Source organism: Hakea prostrata, chromosome 5 (genome assembly GCF_041222555.1).
Source record: "Hakea prostrata isolate BN-2017 chromosome 5, UWA_Hpros_2, whole genome shotgun sequence".
NCBI classification, from domain to species: domain Eukaryota; kingdom Viridiplantae; phylum Streptophyta; class Magnoliopsida; order Proteales; family Proteaceae; genus Hakea; species Hakea prostrata.
Genome location: NC_142604.1, coordinates 51,099,867 through 51,120,625, shown reverse-complemented (window position 1 = coordinate 51,120,625; position 20,759 = coordinate 51,099,867). Strand labels below are relative to the sequence as shown.

The window sequence follows — 20,759 nt, the reverse complement described above, 5'->3', positions numbered from 1 at the left end:
CCCATATTGGCATAACCCTCTCAATGAGTCTCGGATGTCACAGACATCCTTTGTTGCATACCATGGTATGGTAAACCTACCTAAAATCATCGCAATAGCACTCGATGAATCAGAACGAATCTGGACTCTCTGGATAGAATGTTCCGAAGCTAACACTAGTCCTCGACGAATGGCCGTGAGCTCCATGCAAATAACATTTTGTTTCCAGACACCTCCACCAACAATAGCAAAGATAACTTCACCCATCTCATTTCTCGCAAGAATCCCATATCCTCCTTGATTCCCCATGATAGAGCCATCACAATTAAGAGAAACCCATTTTGCAGGAGGCTTATTCCAAGTTAGAGCATGTGGTCTTGAAATCATATATTGCACCTTGATCTTCTAAGGATGAAACAGAGACCGATTGCGCTCATTATCTATGACTGGAATTTCTGTCCCAAGGAACTTCAACCTCGTATCATAAATAATACAATTTAAAACATCAGTGTGAGTCTCCGACTTCCCCTAAAACTTCTCAAAGTATTTGTTTAGCTCCACGATCTCCTTGGATTCTTGGGGGAGGAAAAAAACCCAACTCCTTAGACTCCGCGAGAGTTGGTTTTGTTCCTTCACATTTCTTCCTACGGCCCAAAAACAGAGCACCTCTCACCCCACTCACTCCCAGTCTCTCAGAAATTGGATATCCCACCTAAATCTAGTAATGGGTCATTAGTTTCTACTCTTGGGAGCGCGACAAAGGCTAACCAGAGCTTCCTACGGCGACATTAATGGTGTGAATAAATTTTCGCTCCCTTCTTCTATTCTGGGCATTCCTTTGGATTTTCCTTATCGTGGCAGGATCCCTATACGAATGTTCAGCGTTCCATTTCCTTTGCATTGATTGCTTCAAATGTTTCACGATCAAAGGCCTTGATAACCCAAGAACAATCAAGATCAATATACTACCAATAGTAAGACATGGCCTTTGTCTTTCCTTGGATGTTTAAATTGAAACACTTTCTGCATGGCTGACCAGATCTTACTAGCAGTAGTACAAGTGAAATTGAAGAGAATGTAGTCACCACAGACCCATGAAGCAAATACTCCCCTCGTAAGATCTGCTGCTAGTAAGTCCTGCATTTATTGTTTCTGCTTGTCTTTGCAGCCCTCATCAGAACACCTCAACAGCCTGCCACTGCCACCCAAGCTTTTTCCTTTTTACGCTACAGAAGAGCTAAAATAAGCACCATTGTCAAAGATTAACTAAATGTTTAATCTCTCTTTGTATGAAAGTCTCGACTTAAATGATAGATGGTGTTTTAGCCATAGAGCCATAAGGTTCAAAATTAAATATACACCAATTACATACCAGTCCTAGCAGTACTTGGAATCCTGGACGAGAACCATGCGTTTACACTCTTCTGTCTGTCATTTTAAGTGTCCAAAAGAGTGAAATGTGACTACTGGAAAAGATATTCTCCATTCTGTTTTTATGTATCAATTTACATTTAAGATATGCATATTTATGCTAAAATCCATCAGACAATTGCAGAGTATCTAAAATATTTTAAAATCCAAACGCAATCCATCCAAAAGATGAGCATCAATGCTACAGAAGTTAGGAGAAGGCTTCACAATGGAACATGTACCAGACCATTTACATTCTAATCTGTATATTCTGTCTTACACAACCATGCTGATCAGGAAGCCATTTTCATCTTCTGAAAATTTTGGACAAGAAATACACTATGAAGAAAAGAAACAGAGCAAACAGAACCACATGTAAGACACTGTTCGAACCCTGCTGAATGATGCTCATATTCATCCTCCTCATGTTGTTCTTTAGCCCTGCTTGGGCTTTAATCAATGTCATTTGCTGTTTTTAAGAACCACAATCAGTAAAAGGGTAAAAAACAGTCCACAATTACCCTAGCTAAAAGAAAACGTATGATAAACTGACAGAATCTTCATCATCAGGTAGACATTTTTCCAAGTTCTCTATATGTGAGCAAATAGAGCAAGCTTTGGTAAAACAGTAAAGTTGTTCCATTGTCACCAATTGATCATGGGTTCGATTCATGAACCAACATCTGCGTAAAAGGAGGTGAGGGTACTGTACACAACACTTTGAGGCTCCCACACTGAGGGTCCTGCAGGGTCACCCTACATCAGCCCTAATGCCCACCCACCCATTTGCACACCCCCATGGGTTGCGCTTTGTGGAGATGCTCTTTCCTGACTCAAATCCATGACCATTAGATTGCACTGGAACCTACTAAGGTCAGAATTATACAAAAATCTAGGATTTTTCAGAAGGAAAACTAATCGTCATATAGCTGAAGTTGAAAGCATACCAATTGGGAAATAAAGTCATTCTGATATTTTGCTTCCGACTCAATCTCTTGAGCTACCTGCAATGCCATGACTGAATAAGCTAAAGAGAGCAGAATAGATAGGGGGAGCAAGCAATGGAATAAATAAATAAAAAGGAAAACAAACGAAGTCAAGTAATAAAAGTAACCAGAGATTGACACAGAAGACAAAGTCTAAAACAATGGATTTACATGAAATATGAAGCTCTCAATCAAAGGAAGAATCATGGGACTTGGAAACAGCCTCACAGACAATTCTCTTGTGCAATTTAAACAGCACTGGGAAGGTAAAAATTTTCTTGGATAGGTATATCACAATATTCTGGAATAAAATCTTCAAATCAGAAACATCTGAAAAGTTTATCACAAAAGAGGAGGCACATATTACATTATTTCCTAATGCCAATTAAGGTATAACCTCTTCATACATAACAGATTAATAATGTGGAGTTCATGCTTCTTAACAGTATGTTCAATGAAAATGGGAAATGGGATTTTAAACAAATATCTTGGCAATTCATTGCAAAGTAGAAAATGCAGCAGATAACTCATATTTGTGGTGTTATAGAATAGAAAGCTAGCTTTCATATGGCTTTGTGACAAGCCCAAAAGGAAAAAAAAAACGATTTTAGTAGTTAACGATTCGCACGTAAAGGATTATCCCTTTATAGCCAGAGCATGTATGATTGAACTTTAATTTCAATATTGCATGTTCAGCAGCAGTCCCAGCAAGTGTGGGACTGGACAAGTAACATTGTTGTCGATCAGTGGATAATATTCGGGCCCAGGGAGGGATTGCTAAAAGGAGGGACCAAGGACGGGCGCATGAGCAAGCAGCATGAAAGCCAGAAAAAGGCAGCCTGGACAAGGAGTTTGACTGACACAGTCTATTAACTCAATGGGGTTGATCGGCTGATCATTTTCACTAGAGGGATTGATGGTCATGACCGCACTACCAGATTTCTATATACTTTTGGTCTTACTATCAGTAGACCATCTTAAGTAAAAGGTCGACCTCAATCACTGGGTGCAAATGCTCCACTCTCTTTTTTGTATGATTTTCTAGCATCGATATTTTTCTATGAAGGTCATTCTTTACTGAATCAAACCATGATTATCAATTCATTCATTTGACAAACAGTTGGGATAAAAGTGGTTTGCTCATATTTTTCTTTTGCTAGACATTTTGAACCTTGTATCCCCACAGAATCCATATTAATAGAAAGCAAAAGTATTCCAGAGGATATACAAGGAGCAAAGCTCCAAGTGCATAGATGTGGCATGACCTAACGCATTAAAAAGAACTCTCAAGACCCAACTAAACTGAGGACCTATGCTACTCTTTGTTTGCAAGGGGAATTTTTTTTTTAAAGAAAAGAAAAAGGAATGAAAATGCAGCAGCAGACCCGAAGCAATCCTTGCAAACACGGCCAAGAATCCAAACCCAACACCATCCCATATCTAGTTTCCTCACAATAAAGATTCATCAAGGCAGCAAGTCTGCAAGTGGAAGCTGAAAGGTAAATCACAAAGAGAACTCTTTCAGCAATTCCATCATGTGAATGGAACTGGAACTAAACATTTTTCCCCGCCAATGACTTGATGCATGACACCCTACACCTTCCTTAGTACAATTAGAATTAGAATTTCCTTTCACCCTAAAAGAAAATTAATTAGAATCCACATTTCCCTACGGAACGAATTCTGTGGATAGCACACAGGGGTAGAGTTGGAAGGTCTGTTGGAAAACATCTTCAAATAAAAGCTCTTGATACTATAATATCAATGTCATCAATATCGTTATCTTAGGTGGGCTTGAGGGGTGTCAATTAGAAGGGCAAACTGAAAATAACAAGTGAAACTGATCCCCCCCTCCCACACACACAAGAAGAAGAAGAAGAAGACTGAAACTGGACTGATGGAACTCATTATTGGTCCAAATTCTGACTTCAGTTTAACACCTCAGATTTCTATTGATTACGGTCTGTCCTGATTTGACTGAAACAACCAGCTAAGCTTACAGATAGCACCGCCACTGATAGAAGCTTCTCATGGATCCACCTTTAAAGAAGGCCTACTCGATCATTAAGTTCTGATTGATTATAATTTATAACAACTAAAAATCAAGATATATATGGTGTACAGACCTATGGTAAATTTAGCCAACAGATAACCAAATAGACTGACAGGTAATCAGTCTAATTTGATTGTACGGAACAATTACCTTCCCAGTTGGTTTTTCTATGGCCCAATTCGTGGTAAGGGCCTGGTCCTGACAGAAACCAATTTGACTTACAGACTTGACATCCCAAGCAATAACCCTTAAACCCCACAAAGCACTTCTAGAGAAGAAATTTTCAAGCTCCATTCAGGATTTTCCTACCAGCACCCCCTGAAGTTCAAATAAAGTTTACCCTCCTACACAATCATCTAATTGGGACATTTCAATTTCAATGTCTCAAGCCAATCGATACAACAATTATCCTGACCTACCTAGAAATAGCACCTTGCAAAAGTTCCATTTTTGTTAATTTATTATTTATTCTGTAAAAAGTCTAATTAAGGAGTTACAAAATTTCATTTGGTCAAGGTGGAAATTATGGACAAATTTTCATCACCAACTAATTAGACAGTCAAATACAGGGTGTTGACATTAAGCATTTGGTTTAGATTTCATTGCCACTAACATATGTAAAGTCTAATGCATGGGATGCTCCTCAATGCCTCCCATGTAAACAAAGTCCTATCCCTAGGGTGCTTCTCATGTAAAGAATTTTTGGGTCAACTACACAGAGGTAACTGTGGGACAGCTTGATTGGTGTTTTTTTTTTTTTTTTTTTTTTTTGGGGGGGGGGGTGAATGAGTAAATTCATTCACAGAAGCCAAGAAGGGGAAGAATGAATGTACTAAGCGAGAGAGGAGAGAGAAGGAAGACAAAAAGGGAGAAGAGGGGGGGGGGAGGAGTTACAATCTACCATATGGCACAAAAGAAGACTCCAAGCTCTAGGAATCAACAATGGTTCTGTTCCCTAGGGTAATCAAAACTCGGCCGGGGGGGGGGGGGGGTGGGGGTGGAGCGGGGGAGAGACTTCAACCGACCAGAGACCTCAAAATGGATGGCCTTCCAAATCAAGTTGACGGATATGGATTTGGAGATCCATCTCTAGAGGTTCTGCTCCCACCCAGGTGTGAGAGATCAAAGCAGTAAACACTAATTTGCCAACCAAATCACAAATAGACCTCCCTGCAAAATGCCTTAAAACCCAAGCTTAGTCACTAGGGAAACCAAGGGGGTGTCTAGATTAGGGCTAAATGGAGGTGATCGCTTTCATCCACAAGGGACGAGAGAAAGGGCAAGGCAAGAAAAGGTGGTCTGAAAGAAAGGTGAGTTTGGGGATACGAGAGGTGTAGACTTGGCGGGGGTGGCACAACTTGATTTATTAAAGCATTGATTATACATTGTCACAACCAAATCATTATAGAATAGCTTTCACAGTGGAAACATGGCTTGATGTGTATATACATGCATCAATCCGTCAGAACCTTGAGAAATCAAGAGGGGTCAAGAATTTAGTAGATTGATCACAGTACAACACAATTTTCTATCCTGCTTCAAAGTTTCTGTTATCTTAAATCTTAATGATGTTTTGTTCATTTATTTCCACTTGAGGCATTTGATTCCTTCTCAGAATTTCCTTTTATAGACCTAACAACCAATTCCCTACTGATGTCCCTATCCAGTCCCCTGCCCTTGACTTCGCCCATTCTCACATTCTCCTTTTGTTGTCAGGACATCATTTCATCTAGTTTTTTTCCCTTTTAAAACCCACAGATATCGTGATCGGCTTTTTATTGATAAGTGAACCAGACAAGGGATTAATGAATAGTCAATAGGATGCATTGAGGATCTGAAGTTGGAGCGTAGAATTGAAGAGAATTTTTCCCATTCTCCCCACTGCTTAATTATATAGGATTCATGCAAACCCCATTAAGTTGGGATAAAGTTATGATTGTTATTGTTTTTGCATATCGCTTACCAAGACCCCTTAAGATATTTCTTTAAGTGTGGGTCCTGCTTGCCTCTCCCTGTTCATGTACAAAAGTAGCTATTTCAAGCAGGAATTTGAACAATTTCTTCAGGGGCTAAAAGGGATTGGCTTAATGATAATCACCTTAGCAGTAAACCATGGATTTGCAGGGATCTCACATATTCAACAATACGGTGAGGTAGACCTTCAAACACATCAAAATCAGCGATAACCAGTGTGGGACAAGGGATTACCTTTGGCGGACCTGGGCAATAATTTTTCCATATAAATATCATCATCTATGAAGAAAAATTCCCAGCTGGGATGAACTAAAGGCCATCTAATCAAGCAACAAGTTCATTCTAAGGTTGCATAAATCCTTTCAACATCAAATGATATGAGCTTTGGGAGAATTGTACCCACACCAAATTCCTTTCATAACCCATGTTGGATTACTCCTCTTATGATTGATATGGGGACATAACACATGACCAAACACCACGCCTTGAACTGACATTCAGCCACCCAACCCGGAAAAGGTAGCAGTCTCTAAACAACACTATCCCAGGGTCTCTGCCTGGTGTCGGGCTAAGGGCTTCGCTCTAGCACCACAAGGGTTGGGACCGAGGATCGGCTCCTTGATTGCACTGTTATGAACCTTTGGAAAACTCAACCCTATGAATCGGCTACACCGTATCAACCTACAACATATCCCTTTTCCTAATCAGCTTCTAAATATGACTGCAACGGGATCGTAACATAAAGTTTTGCATTATCACCTTGATATAATTGAAGAAATAACAAGACAAATCAACAACACCAACAATAAAGAATTCAAGAAAAAGGGAAAGAAAACATACATTTTTCAATTGTTTAACCTTTCTATGGAGACCATAGATCTCTTCATCCAAGTCCGCATGCATTGGATCGATCTGCACTTGGACTTCATTCGAATTCGCCGCCGGTCTCGTACTAAGTCCCTCTCTACAAAAATTATATAAAATACTCAAGAGAGAAACATCAATTCCAAGACGGAAAATTCATAGCTCAGAAGGATTGGATACCTCGATCTGTAAGGACCAGCACCAAACAGCGCATCTCTTTGCGAACTCGCCATTAAAGAAGAACGAAAACAAAAGGTTCGATAACGGGAAAAGGGCTAGAACGGGGAAGGAGAATCGCAAAGATAATTCTTTATTGGTTTCAGAAGGGGATGAAGAAGAAAACCAAGACTTCAAGAATTCCCAGCGACTGCGCCGCCGCGTTATCACTCGATTGGTCTTCGCCGGTCACCAGAAAACTCGAAAGATCACTCGGTGGGGCAAGGTGGGTGGTGATCAATTTCGAATTCTGTATTTCGGTTTCGATTTCGATGTGAATTTGGCAACGCAAATCACGGAAGGGGAGATGTTTCCCGGATTGCCACTACAGGGTGGAATCCGTATGCGGAACCAATGGCAGTGAGAAAAATGGAATCAGTTACAAATACATTCTTTCATGTAGATTTCCTATACCGTCATGTATCAAGGAATCTATACGCCGTCATGTATGAAGGGTCAAAGTTCAATCTCTTTTTAAAAAGAAAAAAACATAAGCCGTTGTCCTCGTCAACGACATGAACCGTTCCGAGATCAAACCGTGCTTGTTCAGTGTGGGCTTCTCAAGAACCTGAAAATTTGAAACCTAGGGCTTGCCTCGTTCGAGCTTATTTTCCGAGACTTCGAGTTTTCCAGTCATGATCGATTGATCTTGAACTGATTAATGGAGGAGGAGACAGCTGCTGCGTATTACGACGAGCTAACGCGCAAAGGTGGAGGTGCCGCGAGATTCAAGCAAGGTCTTGGATTCTCTTCGCAGTCTTCAGATACTAAAACCGACAATGCTCCTGCAAGAGGTTCTGCTCTTCCATCATCATCTTCTTTTCTTAATAGCTTCGTTCGGGCTTCTAGCCCAGGGAAAACCTCATTGTTCGAGAAACAAGCTCAGCTCGAAAGCATTCAAAACAAGCTTAAGAAGAAACAGAGCTCCGACCACGAGTCAAGGGTTTTGGATCATCGCAGTAGGGACGATTCGAGGAAGAGTCGGCGTCGTTCTTCCAGTGGAGAAAGAGAACGAAATTCGAGGAAGAGGAGTCGAAGTAGAGATGGCCGTGATTCTAGGCGTCGACTTCGTTCTTCGAGTCGGGAAAGAGAGAGAGACAGAAGAAGCGAGAGGAGGAGGAGAAGCAGAAGCAGGTCTGGGAGCTATTCGGACGAAGAGAGGATAGATAGGGAAAGAAGAAGCTCAAGGAGAAGGAGAAGGAGCAGGTCTCGGAGCTACTCAGATGAAGAAAGAAAGCGGTCAAGAGGTTCTCGAGAAGGGAAAGAGAGAGCAAGGAGAAGCAGAAGCTCGTCTCCTCGGGAGCCAAAATCGGAAAAGAGTAGAAGCGATAGGTATGGAGACAGAAGTAAGAGTAAAAGAAGCGAAAAGAACGCTGATATCGACTATTCTCGACTCATTGACGGATATGCGGAAATGGTTAGTGTCCGAACTAAAATGACCTTCGCTCACTGTTACCTGTTTGCTTTTTGAGTTTTGGGTGTAGAAAGGAAATAAAGTTGGGTCTTGTCACCATGGAGTGCATTGCAAATTCAAAATAATTATGGTACAGTTACCAAAGAATGTTATTCTCGTTAGTTTTGTAGAGTTTGGGTGAGAAACGATAGCCAAATTGACAAAATGAGCAGTCATTTCTGTTACAGTCCAAAAGACTGCTATAGCATTAAATGGATGTTCATTCTGACCAGTTGAATGCTGGATCTATTTTTTTGAAATGTATGCAATTCCATCATTCAACTTTTCTTATTAAAGAGATATAACATGATACACATTTATATGATTTGCTATTCTCCCGCTGTCTTAGTTAGGTAAATAAAATGCTATTCTTGAAACCCACTGAGATAAGTGAAATCACCCATGGTTGTACAAGGAAGTTATGTCATTATTCATGGTATTTTTAGCTTGAGAAATGAAGCTTAAGAGGATATCATAAACATAGGAACACGGCTTAGCATCAACGGGCTGCAATTATTACAATTCTGTTTGTGTATTGGTGTTCTATTTTTTTTTTCTTTTCTTTTTTTGGGGGGGGGGGGGGGGGGGGGGATTGTTTGGTATTGAGCAGTTCTCTTCGATGCTGTAATGTGGCCTCAGAGTCATGAAGTTCTGCAGACTAAAATGGAAAGAGCATATTTGATGTTAAAAGGATTCTACTGCTGGGTCTTTTTGGTGTTCTTTTCTTGTATAAAAACATAATCTCAAAGAGGATACAATGCATTTGTGGACAATGTTTTTTGCAGTCTTTGGATTTTTATTTGGGGAGTTTCTTCGATGACTGCCTATTTTGATTCAGAATGTTAGTAGGATGCATTGCCTACTAGAATCAAAATGTTGCTGGGACACAGCTTATTCCATGCTCAAAAAGAGTTATATATATCTGTAGTTCCTTCAAAAGAGAGTGTGAGTTTGAGTTGAAACTCCCCTGCAATACAAACTAACAATTCCATCATGGGGATAGAAATTGATGATATGGTTAAATAGTCAAAGATTTTGTGAGGGAAGCTTTTCTGTTCTCCATCATTTATATTTTGATTGGTAAAATTTGTTTGATGGATGAAAAGTTTGTTAGAGGTTTGCGACTCCAGGCCTAGCGGCAATATCTAGGTTGAGTATGAGCCTATTGGTTCATGTTTTTTTGTGGAACTTGAGGGCTGGTTTGCGCTCTTCTTCTTCTTCTTGGGCTGGTTACAGGGTCCTGGATTCAAATATGTTATAGAAGCCTCTGTAACCTTGAGAAAACCCCAAAGTCTCCTCTTCTGATATCAACTTCTGATCATCCTCGTCTCTGGTGTGCAGCCACCTATTGCTGTTTACCCTATGTATTCTGTCATTCTTTCCCAACGTATGAAGGATTAAATACCTGTCTGTTGGTGCCACTTTTTTTTTTTTTTTTTTTTTTGGGGGGGGTTGGTTGTTGGTTGGGGGGGGGGATTGTTTGGTATTGAGCAGTTCTCTTAGATTCTGTAATGTGGCATCAGAGTCATGAAGTTCTGCAGAATAAAATGGAAAGAGCATGTTTGATGTTAAGAGGATCTACTGCTGGGTCTTTCTGGTGTTCTTTTCCTGTATAGAAACATAATCCCAAAGGGATACAACTGTTTTTGTGGACGATGTTCTTTTGCAGTCTTTGGATTTTGATTTTGGGTGTTTCTTCGGCGACTGCCTATTTTGATTTAGAATGTTGGTAGGATGCATTGCCTACAAGAATCAAAATGTTGCTAGGACACAGCTTATTCCATGCCCAAAAAGAGTTATATATTTGTAGTTCCTTCAAAAGAGAGTCTGGGTCTGACTTGAAGTCCCCCTGCAATACAAACCAACAATTCCATCATGGTGATAGTAATCGACACCCGTGAAATTGATGATATGGTCCAACAGTTAAAGATTTTGTGAGGACAGGTTTGCCATTCTCCACCATTTGCATTTTCATTGGTAAAATTTGTTTGATGGATGAAAAACTTGTTAGAGGTTTGCGACACCAGGCATAGCGGCAATAGCTAGGTTGACCAAGGGCCTTTCAGTCCATGCTTTTGTGTGGAATTTAGGGCTGCTTTGTTTTATTAGTAGTTGGGTTAGTCTGCCATCACTAATAGAGTTCATTATAATGTATTTTGAATTTATAAATGTTGAAGCCTGTAATAGGGAGAAATTAACCCATCGCAGGCTGCTACGTTGCTTGCGCACCTTCTTCTTCCTCTTTTAATTCTTGGGTTTTTTTTATGGGGTCTTGGATTTAAACAAAGTTCAATTCACGGTAATTTTCTTTTAGTATTCAATTGAATATTTTTTTTTGTTGAGAAAATTAGCCTGCAGTTTGCATGGTACCAGTTTGTAGTCAAAATTCAAAGCATGAGGTTTGTGCTGGTCTCCTGGGATTGATCTTCTGAAATTACATCTAGGAAGCCACTTGTTCCTGGGTGTCAAATATGATTTTTTAATAAAGACCTGTGTAACTCTCATGGATCAGTTTTTATTTTACTTAATTGTTTGTCTTTACATTTTGGGTCAAAGAGTCTGGATAATGATGCTTTCACATCAGTGTTAGTTTTCTGTACAGATAGTAAAATTTCATTGTTTCTCCCTTCTCTCTCTTTTGACAAATTTATATTGCACTGTTTCTCAATTTTCTGCACTATCTGGATTTCCTGCTATGTCTTCCCCCCCCCCCCCCAAAAAAAAAAAAAAGGGAAAGAAAGAAACACCTTTTCTTCTTTCTGAAGAGAGTTGATGTTGATTTGTTGAACATAAAGCTTGCATCCAGTACTCCACAGTTCAAGGTGGTGAATGGTTCTCTTTTTCTTTTTTTTTAATTCCCGAAAGTACTAAATGTCAATTCTTTAATGATTTCGTATGTGGTCTATGACCAAATTACCAGCCTGTTGTCTGGATTGTCTGCAAAAATATTGAAGAAGTCTTGCTGTTTCCTTTCGATGATAAACAGACAGCAGCTGAGAGGATTAAAGCCAAGATGAAGCTTCAGCTTACAAATACGGGTATACTATTCCATCTCCTTCTGTGAATATGTTACTGTTGCGACCCTTTCTCGGACCTCTTCCTTGGGTAGACATGTGGAGGCATTTTATATTTCTATTGCTTTACCATCTGGTGACTGTTTGCTTCCCAATTTGAGGTTGAGCAGCATTCTTATATACTACCAAAACCTTTTTGTTATGCAGCTAAGAAGGATTCAGCAATAGGTATAGGTGCTGGATGGGAACGTTTCGAGTTCAACAAGGATGCTCCACTTGATGATGAAGAAATAGAAGGTTCATTCTATTGCATGCTTTGCTTTTATCTTTCTAAATGACAGATAAATATCTCGTTTTTCAAATTGTTGGCTTAACCATATTTAAAGCTTTGCCATTACCTTACTCATATAATTATGCCAATTTGATTTCTTGGGGCTTAATTTTTGCTGTATGAATCTTGGACTAGTAATGCTTCTGTTCAGTCTCTAGTGTTTTACTGGATTTTGGCAAATATTACCCCAAGATAGAGCTTGTGGGATTATTTTTTTTTATTTTTGCCAAGTAACAACTACATCCAGAGGGAATGTTCAAATGACTCCTTGTTTTGTTGCATCACATGAGAAACCATTTTCAGTCATTGGCTTCCATAAGTGATAGTTTAATCACAAAGCAAGATATTGGTTTGCATAATAAGAAGTGAAAAATCTTTAAGGCTTCAGAGATTAGACTTTTATTTACATTATTTGTTTAGTATTACCACATCCAATTGCTTTATTAATTAAAGATTTATTATAGAGCAATCTGAAGAAACATCTATGAGAAGATTAAATGTTGTACAAGCTAACAACATGGTTCAAGATTTCGATTTCGAGGCCCAAAACAAATAAACTCAAAAAAGAGAGTTTATTTTTTTAATGCATCATCCATGTTCTTTTACAATCATATTGCACTGGGTTATGATTTGATTTTTTTTTTTTTTTGGGTGGGGTGGGGGGCTTGAATTATTAGGTTAAGGTACTGTTTATGGATTATACGGTGATCTGGATTGTGATTTTGATGTGATTGTGAATCCGTGATACTTATGATATATGTGAAATGAGATATTTTAATTATCTGCTTCATCTATTGCATAAGTGCTCGGACACATGTATAAACATGATAGGTCATGACATCATTGTATGTATGTGCGTATGGTTGAGTGCATATACCTAAGTACTTTGACCCTTGACAATAGGGGTTTAAGTGTTGGATAATCCTATACAGATAAAGATGATGAGTTCATGCTAAGCTGTATAGCCTTTAGTACGATGTTGATTTCTATCATAAATAGGTGAGTCTATTTCAATGTATCACATAGGAGGGCATGGAAAAGGATTGTAGTGGGGGTTACCAGGAGTTTGTGACTGGTGGGGCTTCTAGGATGACTAGGGTTTGTATTTCCTTGTGCTCATTGTACTACGGAGGTTGGAAGTCTACCTAATCTATCGTCGTAGTACTATATCAATTGAGCTTTAGAGATGGTTTGTTAAGTTTTAATCTCTAATAAATGGAGCATGTGTTGCATAGGGTATATGATTTTGTTTAATCGCTTGCTTGCATGTTATTCATAATGGTGGTTTTGACTGTATGTCTCATGGTTCCAAATCTCGCTCTCAAGGGCAATCGTGCCCTTGAGAAAAAGCAAGATCTCGCTTGAGATTTGATATTTTTCCCCAGTCAACTTAAGTGAACTCAAGGGCTCATCTTGGGGGTTTTAAGGGTTAGCTTGGGATCAAAGTTGGTATTTAGCATATTTTAGGCCTTCTAAACACATTGGTAGCCTTAGATTTGTGAGAAAACAACCCTAAGTATGGGTTCTAACTCAACCCCAAGTTAGAAATCAAATGCTGTAGAATGAACATGCAAGGTTACAAACCATGAATATATAGAGCCCCTAGGACATATAAATGAAAAGCAAGTTACAAGATACATCAAATAACTTAAATAGCAACAAAATTCCATCCATAGGGTACGATTAGAAAATTATTATAGGGAGAGATTCTCGACTCGAGAGAATACAATGCTACAACCATTTTAAGTTCAATATAAATCATAAGTTCTTAATAGAAGTTGGGTATAGTTCATGCTTCATGTTCTGTAGAGGCCTTATGTCACTTTGGGCCTCAGGATTTCCTTTGCAGATTGCAGTGTGGGCTTGAACCCATGAATAGCTATTGTGGCTTAGGGAAGTTGTTGGCGAGAGGAGGCAAAAAATCCGACAAAAATGAACTTGGAAAGCTACGGTGAGTGGGGTGGTCAGACAAGTCAAGATCCCGACCTGTCTTGGTTGAATTGTGGGATTTTAAACTAGTGGGTGGACCGAGCTCGATCGACTTATTGTAATTCGAGAGTCTCACCAGAGATCTCGTCTCGCTATCTCAGAAAACTGAGATCTCATTCCATGCTATGTATAGAGAATTGATGTGTTAGATTGTATTGCATTTGCATTTCCCCTCTCTAAGCTTGTGTTGGAAAGCTTACCCCTCTGAAATATTTCTTTAGATAGGCAGTTAATGCTCCAACATTTGGAGAATATGCTTGCATAGGAGATAGAAACACATGGCACTCGTGTGTGTGCTGATTGCAGTTATGGACATTTAAGTTTTTTTCCAGGTGCATTAGGTTTAATTTATTTAAATGCTTTTGGATGTAGTAAGAAAAATAGGTAGCTTTTGAATTAATATAGTTTAATTCTTCTTCTGCTGCTAAGATTATCCAAAACAAGTTTAGTGAGAGAAGATGTGCAAGTGTAATGCAATATCTAGCATCTCTGAGATGTAATGATACACGATAGCGCATAAAAATGCAAGTGGGCAAGTAACAAAATCACATTGTCCATCAATATGCATGCTTTTTATTTCCATTTACTGGGAAATAAAACCTAGTAAACCATCTAAGTCTCAACTTGTATAGTACTACCATGGCAGGTGGAACCTCTAGACTCCATAGTACAATGAGCAAGGTTGACTACAGCCCTAGTCATGCTAGAAGCAATCAAAATCTAGATCTGACAATCCTTGAGATAATCCTCTCCTATTTCCTGTGTTACATGGGACACAGTCATAGCGAACCCACCTGTTTCAGGAAGAAATCAACATTGTACTTCAAGGACAAGCAACCTGGACAAAGATCTCCTCAAATTATGGGCACTTTTAGAATTATCCAACATCTAAACCCCCTGTTGACAAGGGTTTAATACCTAATTATATGTTAAGCCTCTATGTGATGACATTAGAATGTAAGAAAATAGTTAGATAGTACTTTGATAGATGATGTGAGAACTTTTAATCATTTTTAATTAATATATTCTTCTGTTATGATTATTGGATCGTCTTATATGCTGTTGAAAGTTGATATTTGAGATTTAAGGTGTGCTGGTGTAGCATATCAGTCAAATCTCAAACCTAGCGGTTCAAGTGGGATGTGATGTGTGATACCTTTTCATTAAGGAATAATTCCATTTGGTATATGAATTCTTGCTATTCCATTCCTTTGGAGGAGCTTTATGGCACCATCTCAATGGCATTAGAAAATGGTATAAATCCTGAAAGCAGAGAGTACTATTCTTTTTCCCCTTGCAAATTAGTCGGCTATGGTGGTAATTCAGTGGAGTCCTGGTACTTGGATCCATATTCTTCTTAGCCATCATCTGTACTTTTTCGTTGCCAACCTCTTGGTTCATTCTGTCCTTTATGGTTATCATATGATAAGCCCCCAGTGACTCAGATGTACAAACAAAAGAATAAGGGTAGAAGCATGGAATCATCACCATCAATCACAAGGGATCAAAGCCAGTCCAACATACAAGCGACTGGTGGCCAAATGGTATTGGACAGCAGCCACCACCCTGCTGAGGACAGAGGAGTATAAATGATGGTCCATTTGGGAAAAGAAGATTGGTGTGAGGTGGTTAGGAATGTTGGTATGTAAAGGAGGGAGTGAGGGAATTGAAAGGGGGGGGGGGGGGGGGGAATCATGGAGTGAGTAGCAAGCTGAGCTTGCTGGGAGAGAAGGGTCTCTTGGGTAGAGTTCTGGTGGGGATTTGTTATTATCAGAATTGTCCTGTTTTTGAGTTATTTAACAGTGGCAATCTGGTTGAGTCTTTGAGAGCATTTTGTTCATTTGCTATTCTCTATCTGAATCAAAGTAACCATTGCGATGTTACTGTCGTTTGTTTCTTTTGTGATTGCATTGGGGATTTAAGTGGGTTTTTATCATCATACTTTGTCTGTTTTGTACTCTTTGTTTGTTTATCCTCTCCTGTTTTTGTCAGAGGGGGAAAAGAGGGGGGGGGGGGGTTGTTGGTTTAGTGGGTGGGGAGATTGAGGAAGCAAATTAAAATGTTAAACCTAATTTAAGACGCCCATGATGACTGATAGTGATTGAAGATACAGGCATATAACATGCCAAGTATTTTTCCTTGGAAGATGACCATGTTACTTGATTGCACTGGACTTGATTGGTGCACTCATCTACATTTTCACATTAATTTCCAGATTGGAAACATCTTCAATGAAAATCGTAATCCTACCAAAGAATCTAATGACTTGCCTTTACCATTTATTTTGTGAGGTACTTATTTTATGGTTACTCCTTTCATCCCTTCTACAGCGGGAGATGATGACAAGGTCTTGGTCAAGCAAATTGGTCAGAGTTTTCGGTTTTCTGCTGTGGAGGTACACTTTATCATTTATTTTCTTTTCTCTGTATATTGATTATCTGAGGGAGGCTTAAGGTCTAATATTGTTAATTGAGCTTCAAAAATTCTGATAGAAGTCTGACATTTGAAACAAAGAATTTTGCTCATGTATTGAATTTCAAAGGTTGCTCATACTTACTTTAATGTCACAAGGCAAGACGGGAAGAAGATATCAAGGATGCTCATGACAAGGCTATGTTTGGAGCGCCAACACTTGTCATTCCAGATGAGGTACCAACCAAAGAAACTGAAATAAAACGGAGCAATGAAAATATTGTCGTAGAAGACCTCGTAAGTGACAAGGTGAGAGCTTCTGTTGATCTCTTGCAATTTCCTGTAAAGAGGCTGCAAATTATGGTGGAACGAACTCACTCTTGAAGTTGTTGTCTTGGTTGTAGGTACTAGCCAAGCAACAAGGTTCTTGGCGAGATCGAGCTCGTAAAATTTCCTAATGAACCAGCAAGCTGACAGAGTGGACATCTACAAAATGGTAATTGCATCAAAATCTCTATGTAGTGATAACTATTTACCATGTTGACATTCTTATGAGAGAATCTGCTCTGCACATCTAACGCAGCAAAGTCCTGGCAGGGACGATTGGTTGTTGACAGAGATGATCTTTCTACCATCAGTGTACTATACACTTGAGTATCATGATTAACAACATTGAACATTTGAAAAACAAGAAAGCAGCAACTCAGAATTAAGTGTTTGTTGAGGCAAATGAATCAAAAAACGACTTCCCATCAAGCCTCTGTTTGATGGTTCTTGTTATCTTATGTTTCTGAGGTCTAAATTTTGGAAAACTGAGGTTGGTACATTGCAGAAATATGTATACTTGGAGAATTTAAACTCTTAATGAGGCAGTTTTGGATCATAATTTTTGGAGTAGGTGGTGTTGGATTCAGCATTTGTCAAGTTAAAACTTATGAGCTTAGTGTTGTGTATAAAATTCTGTAGAGTATTTTTGCCAAAATAATTTTGGCAAAAATACCTTGTGAATTGCATCAGTTGATACAATGGTTCAATGCTGAAAATGGGAAATATTTTGGTTCAATTGCTGTTAAGTGGATCAACAAACAAGTCAGTTTGTTCCTCTTTGGAACAACAAATCTGGATATCCAACTATTGACTGGTATGGAAGAATCAGAGCTTGTGGTTAGGTATTGATATGGATGAGATATGTTATTTCCATGAGAGTGGGGTGATAATTTTGCTTGCTCTTATATCCATGCATGGTGATCACCTGGTTGGGGCAGCATTCTTCTTTCTAAAATGCTTCAATGATTGAATTAATATGGTATCTAACTTCCTCAGAGAGGGGAACACTTATAGATTCAAGTACTTTAGGAGAGAGAAGAATGGTGAGTTTCTTAACAAGAGATGTATGAATAAGCATAGAAGAGTGGGGGTGTAGAGGGTTCACATGACCTTTCCTATTCCCGGTAATCCCCCATAGGTTGTGCCATGTGGCAGAATCAGGGTCCAAACAAACAGCGTTAAATAAAATCATATTTATGGGGGGTTTAATAAAATCAGATTTAGTTTAAATTGGAACCATTGGATTACTTATATGTCACATGGCACAACCATGGGGAATGACGAGGAAATGAGGGAAAAAAGAGAGGAGAGAACAAAGAAGAAAATGGAACCACCCCCCCCCCCCCATGAACACAAAGAGCTATATTGTTACCCCATGGAAGACGAAAATTCCAGTCATGGTAGTGCTTACAAGAATGTTAGTATTGCATGCTTGCATGCATGCTTTAGAGCCCAGTCAATGATCTCTTGCCCTAGTAAATTTGTAGGGAAATAATTATTAATGGTTAGGGGTTTGGTTTTTTTTTTTTTCTTCCTCAAAATACCATTACCTATTAATTCATTAAATCTTTGAATCATTTAAGAAACATGTTCAAAATTGTAATTATCATTCATAAAGACAATATTAATTAATAGAATAATGCAACAGCAAATAGTTATCATCAGTTGAACACAAACTTTAGGTTACATTTCTCTTTTCCAAAATACCCTTATCTATTCCATTCATTAGATCTTTAAATCATTTACAAATGACATCCAAAATTGTAATTATGACTCATAAATACATTGAAATGGTATATTTATTTAATCTTTAGTATATTTATTTATATTAAGAGTCCCAATCTGTAAAAACTACTTGAGGGATAGAGAAAGGGATTCATTAATGAGGTAAACCTCTTATATGCCATTAGACCTCATTGTTCTATTTGGGAAATTCGAATGATTCTTCTTCTCCTCTACTGCTTCTTCTCCCAGTGGCATCCTTATCCATAATAAGTTCAATAATTTTATTAATATTAATTGAGATTAATATTAAGTGATACTAATTGTAAATTCTCATTCTCAATTTCAATAATATTAATGTTAATTTAACTTTTTATTAGCAAACATTCCTTCTCTCTCTCTCTTAACTTTTTCTTTATAGAAAAATTCAAATCTCCTCATCTCAGTCTCTTCAATTCTTACTTCGAATTCCACCCAAATTTAAAACATAACTAGTTTTCACCGGTTCATATTCCTTCATCATAGGAATAAACGTCCAATCCAATAAATGAATAAAAATAGCAAGAGACACGCTATGGGAGTAAAGATATTCTCTGGTGATTCTGTTGTATGATTATAAAGATACATCATTTAATATAAAGATACATCATTTAAGAACACATCACACATACATGTGTACGTAGTATGTACGTATCAGGGGAATCGAGTCTTGTCCTCTTTATCAAGAGGTGATGTCATCCTCAATGGGCTAACTCTTTTATGGTTGTTTTCTAGGAAGATTAGAGAATGTTATCCTTATGTTTAAACACAATGGAAGTGATATGATGATCTTCACATTGTATATAATAGAAATATCCATCTTGTAACTGCTTCAATAAACACTCTCATTGAAATCAAGAATTTAAATCTCCTTGAAGTTAAGGGTAAAGTTCTTCCATATATTTAAATTATATATAGGAATTACCCTATTAAGCTAGCTCGAATGAATCTTATGTCAAAAAAGAAAACACACTCGCCAACATGAGTAGGGACCAACTCTTGCACAAAGATTTCATCCCTAATAGTGTAATCTTCAACTTTTTTTTTGGTGTGCTAAAGAGAATGAATGCCTTAAAGAGAGTATCCAAGGGCCACTTAGGGTCCTTTGAAGACTACTTTTGTAAACTTCACAAAAAGCATGTAGTCTCTATCCTCCCCCTCTCACAAAGGCTTGACACGACCATACCTTGTGTTGGACCTCATTTGAAAAAAATGAGGGCCAAGGCACGAACAAGCTAGGTGGAGACGATTCGGACTCGGGAGGACATCATTTTTTTTGGGTAAACAAAAGGGGATGTAGTAGTGGTGTCCTTATGCCCCCCACTAGGCAATGATTGGACTTTCGAGTTCGACCTGTGCAAGCATTAGCCCCGTGAACTATTTGCGCAAGCATTGGTCCGTCAGTATAGCCTCACCGGCATGGTTCAAAGTGTCGGCAATATAAGGCGATATATCATTGGGGGGTGACACGACATTTAAATGTCAACGATTTTTCGGCGATATATCGCTAAATTCACCATATTAGAAAAAATTTCATTCTTTTTTTTCACTGATTTTTCATTCGATTTTTATCAAATTGACATAGGACCTTAACAAACTCGGGGGTGTTGGCCTCTCTGGACCACTACCTACTCACCGAGGAGCAAGATCCCCACGTCCATCGACAACATAGTATGAAGCATGAGCCATACTCAACATAATTGTATAATGAATTGTAGACTTTAGTACTTATCTTCATTAGTTGTGTATGTGTTCTCTTTGCATGTTTACATTAGTTTATATGAGTTTCCAAACTTCCAATTTTGCTTGCATACAGCTGAACATGTGCCAATCATAAATCTTAGATTAAGTGATGTTTCAGGCCAAATTAATATTCTCAATGTATTTATTGGTCTCAAGTTAGGCTACACAACAAAATTCAAGCCAAAATTACCTTCGAAACTAGGGGTCAAATTTTCATTGACATCCTGCCAAAAGTTGACGACATGTT

At 38.5% G+C, this 20,759-nt stretch overlaps 2 protein-coding genes across 3 annotated transcripts; one reads left to right on the top strand and one right to left on the bottom strand.

Annotated features, from left to right (window-relative positions):
- Positions 1–779: 779 nt before the first annotated feature.
- Positions 780–7,751, bottom strand: LOC149016430 (bet1-like protein At4g14600). The gene is made up of 4 exons (XM_089154555.1): positions 7,447–7,751; positions 7,243–7,366; positions 2,337–2,393; positions 780–1,858 (listed from the first exon to the last, which is right to left on the bottom strand). Exons 1-4 carry the CDS (start codon positions 7,497–7,499, stop codon positions 1,697–1,699), a joined length of 396 nt encoding a protein of 131 aa, XP_089010681.1. The 5' UTR covers positions 7,500–7,751; the 3' UTR covers positions 780–1,696.
- A 259-nt stretch (positions 7,752–8,010) lies between these two features.
- On the top strand, positions 8,011–18,092 carry LOC149016429 (serine/arginine-rich splicing factor). 2 transcript variants are annotated; one of them, XM_089154554.1, is made up of 7 exons: positions 8,011–8,899; positions 11,922–11,973; positions 12,157–12,246; positions 16,600–16,664; positions 16,841–16,990; positions 17,086–17,177; positions 17,279–18,092. In XM_089154554.1, exons 1-6 carry the CDS (start codon positions 8,144–8,146, stop codon positions 17,137–17,139), a joined length of 1,167 nt encoding a protein of 388 aa, XP_089010680.1. In that variant the 5' UTR covers positions 8,011–8,143; the 3' UTR covers positions 17,140–17,177; positions 17,279–18,092. The 2 variants fall into 2 exon arrangements, with proteins under 2 accessions (XP_089010680.1, XP_089010679.1); XM_089154553.1 differs by having other exon boundaries at positions 17,265–18,092.
- The last annotated feature ends 2,667 nt before the right edge of the window (positions 18,093–20,759 follow it).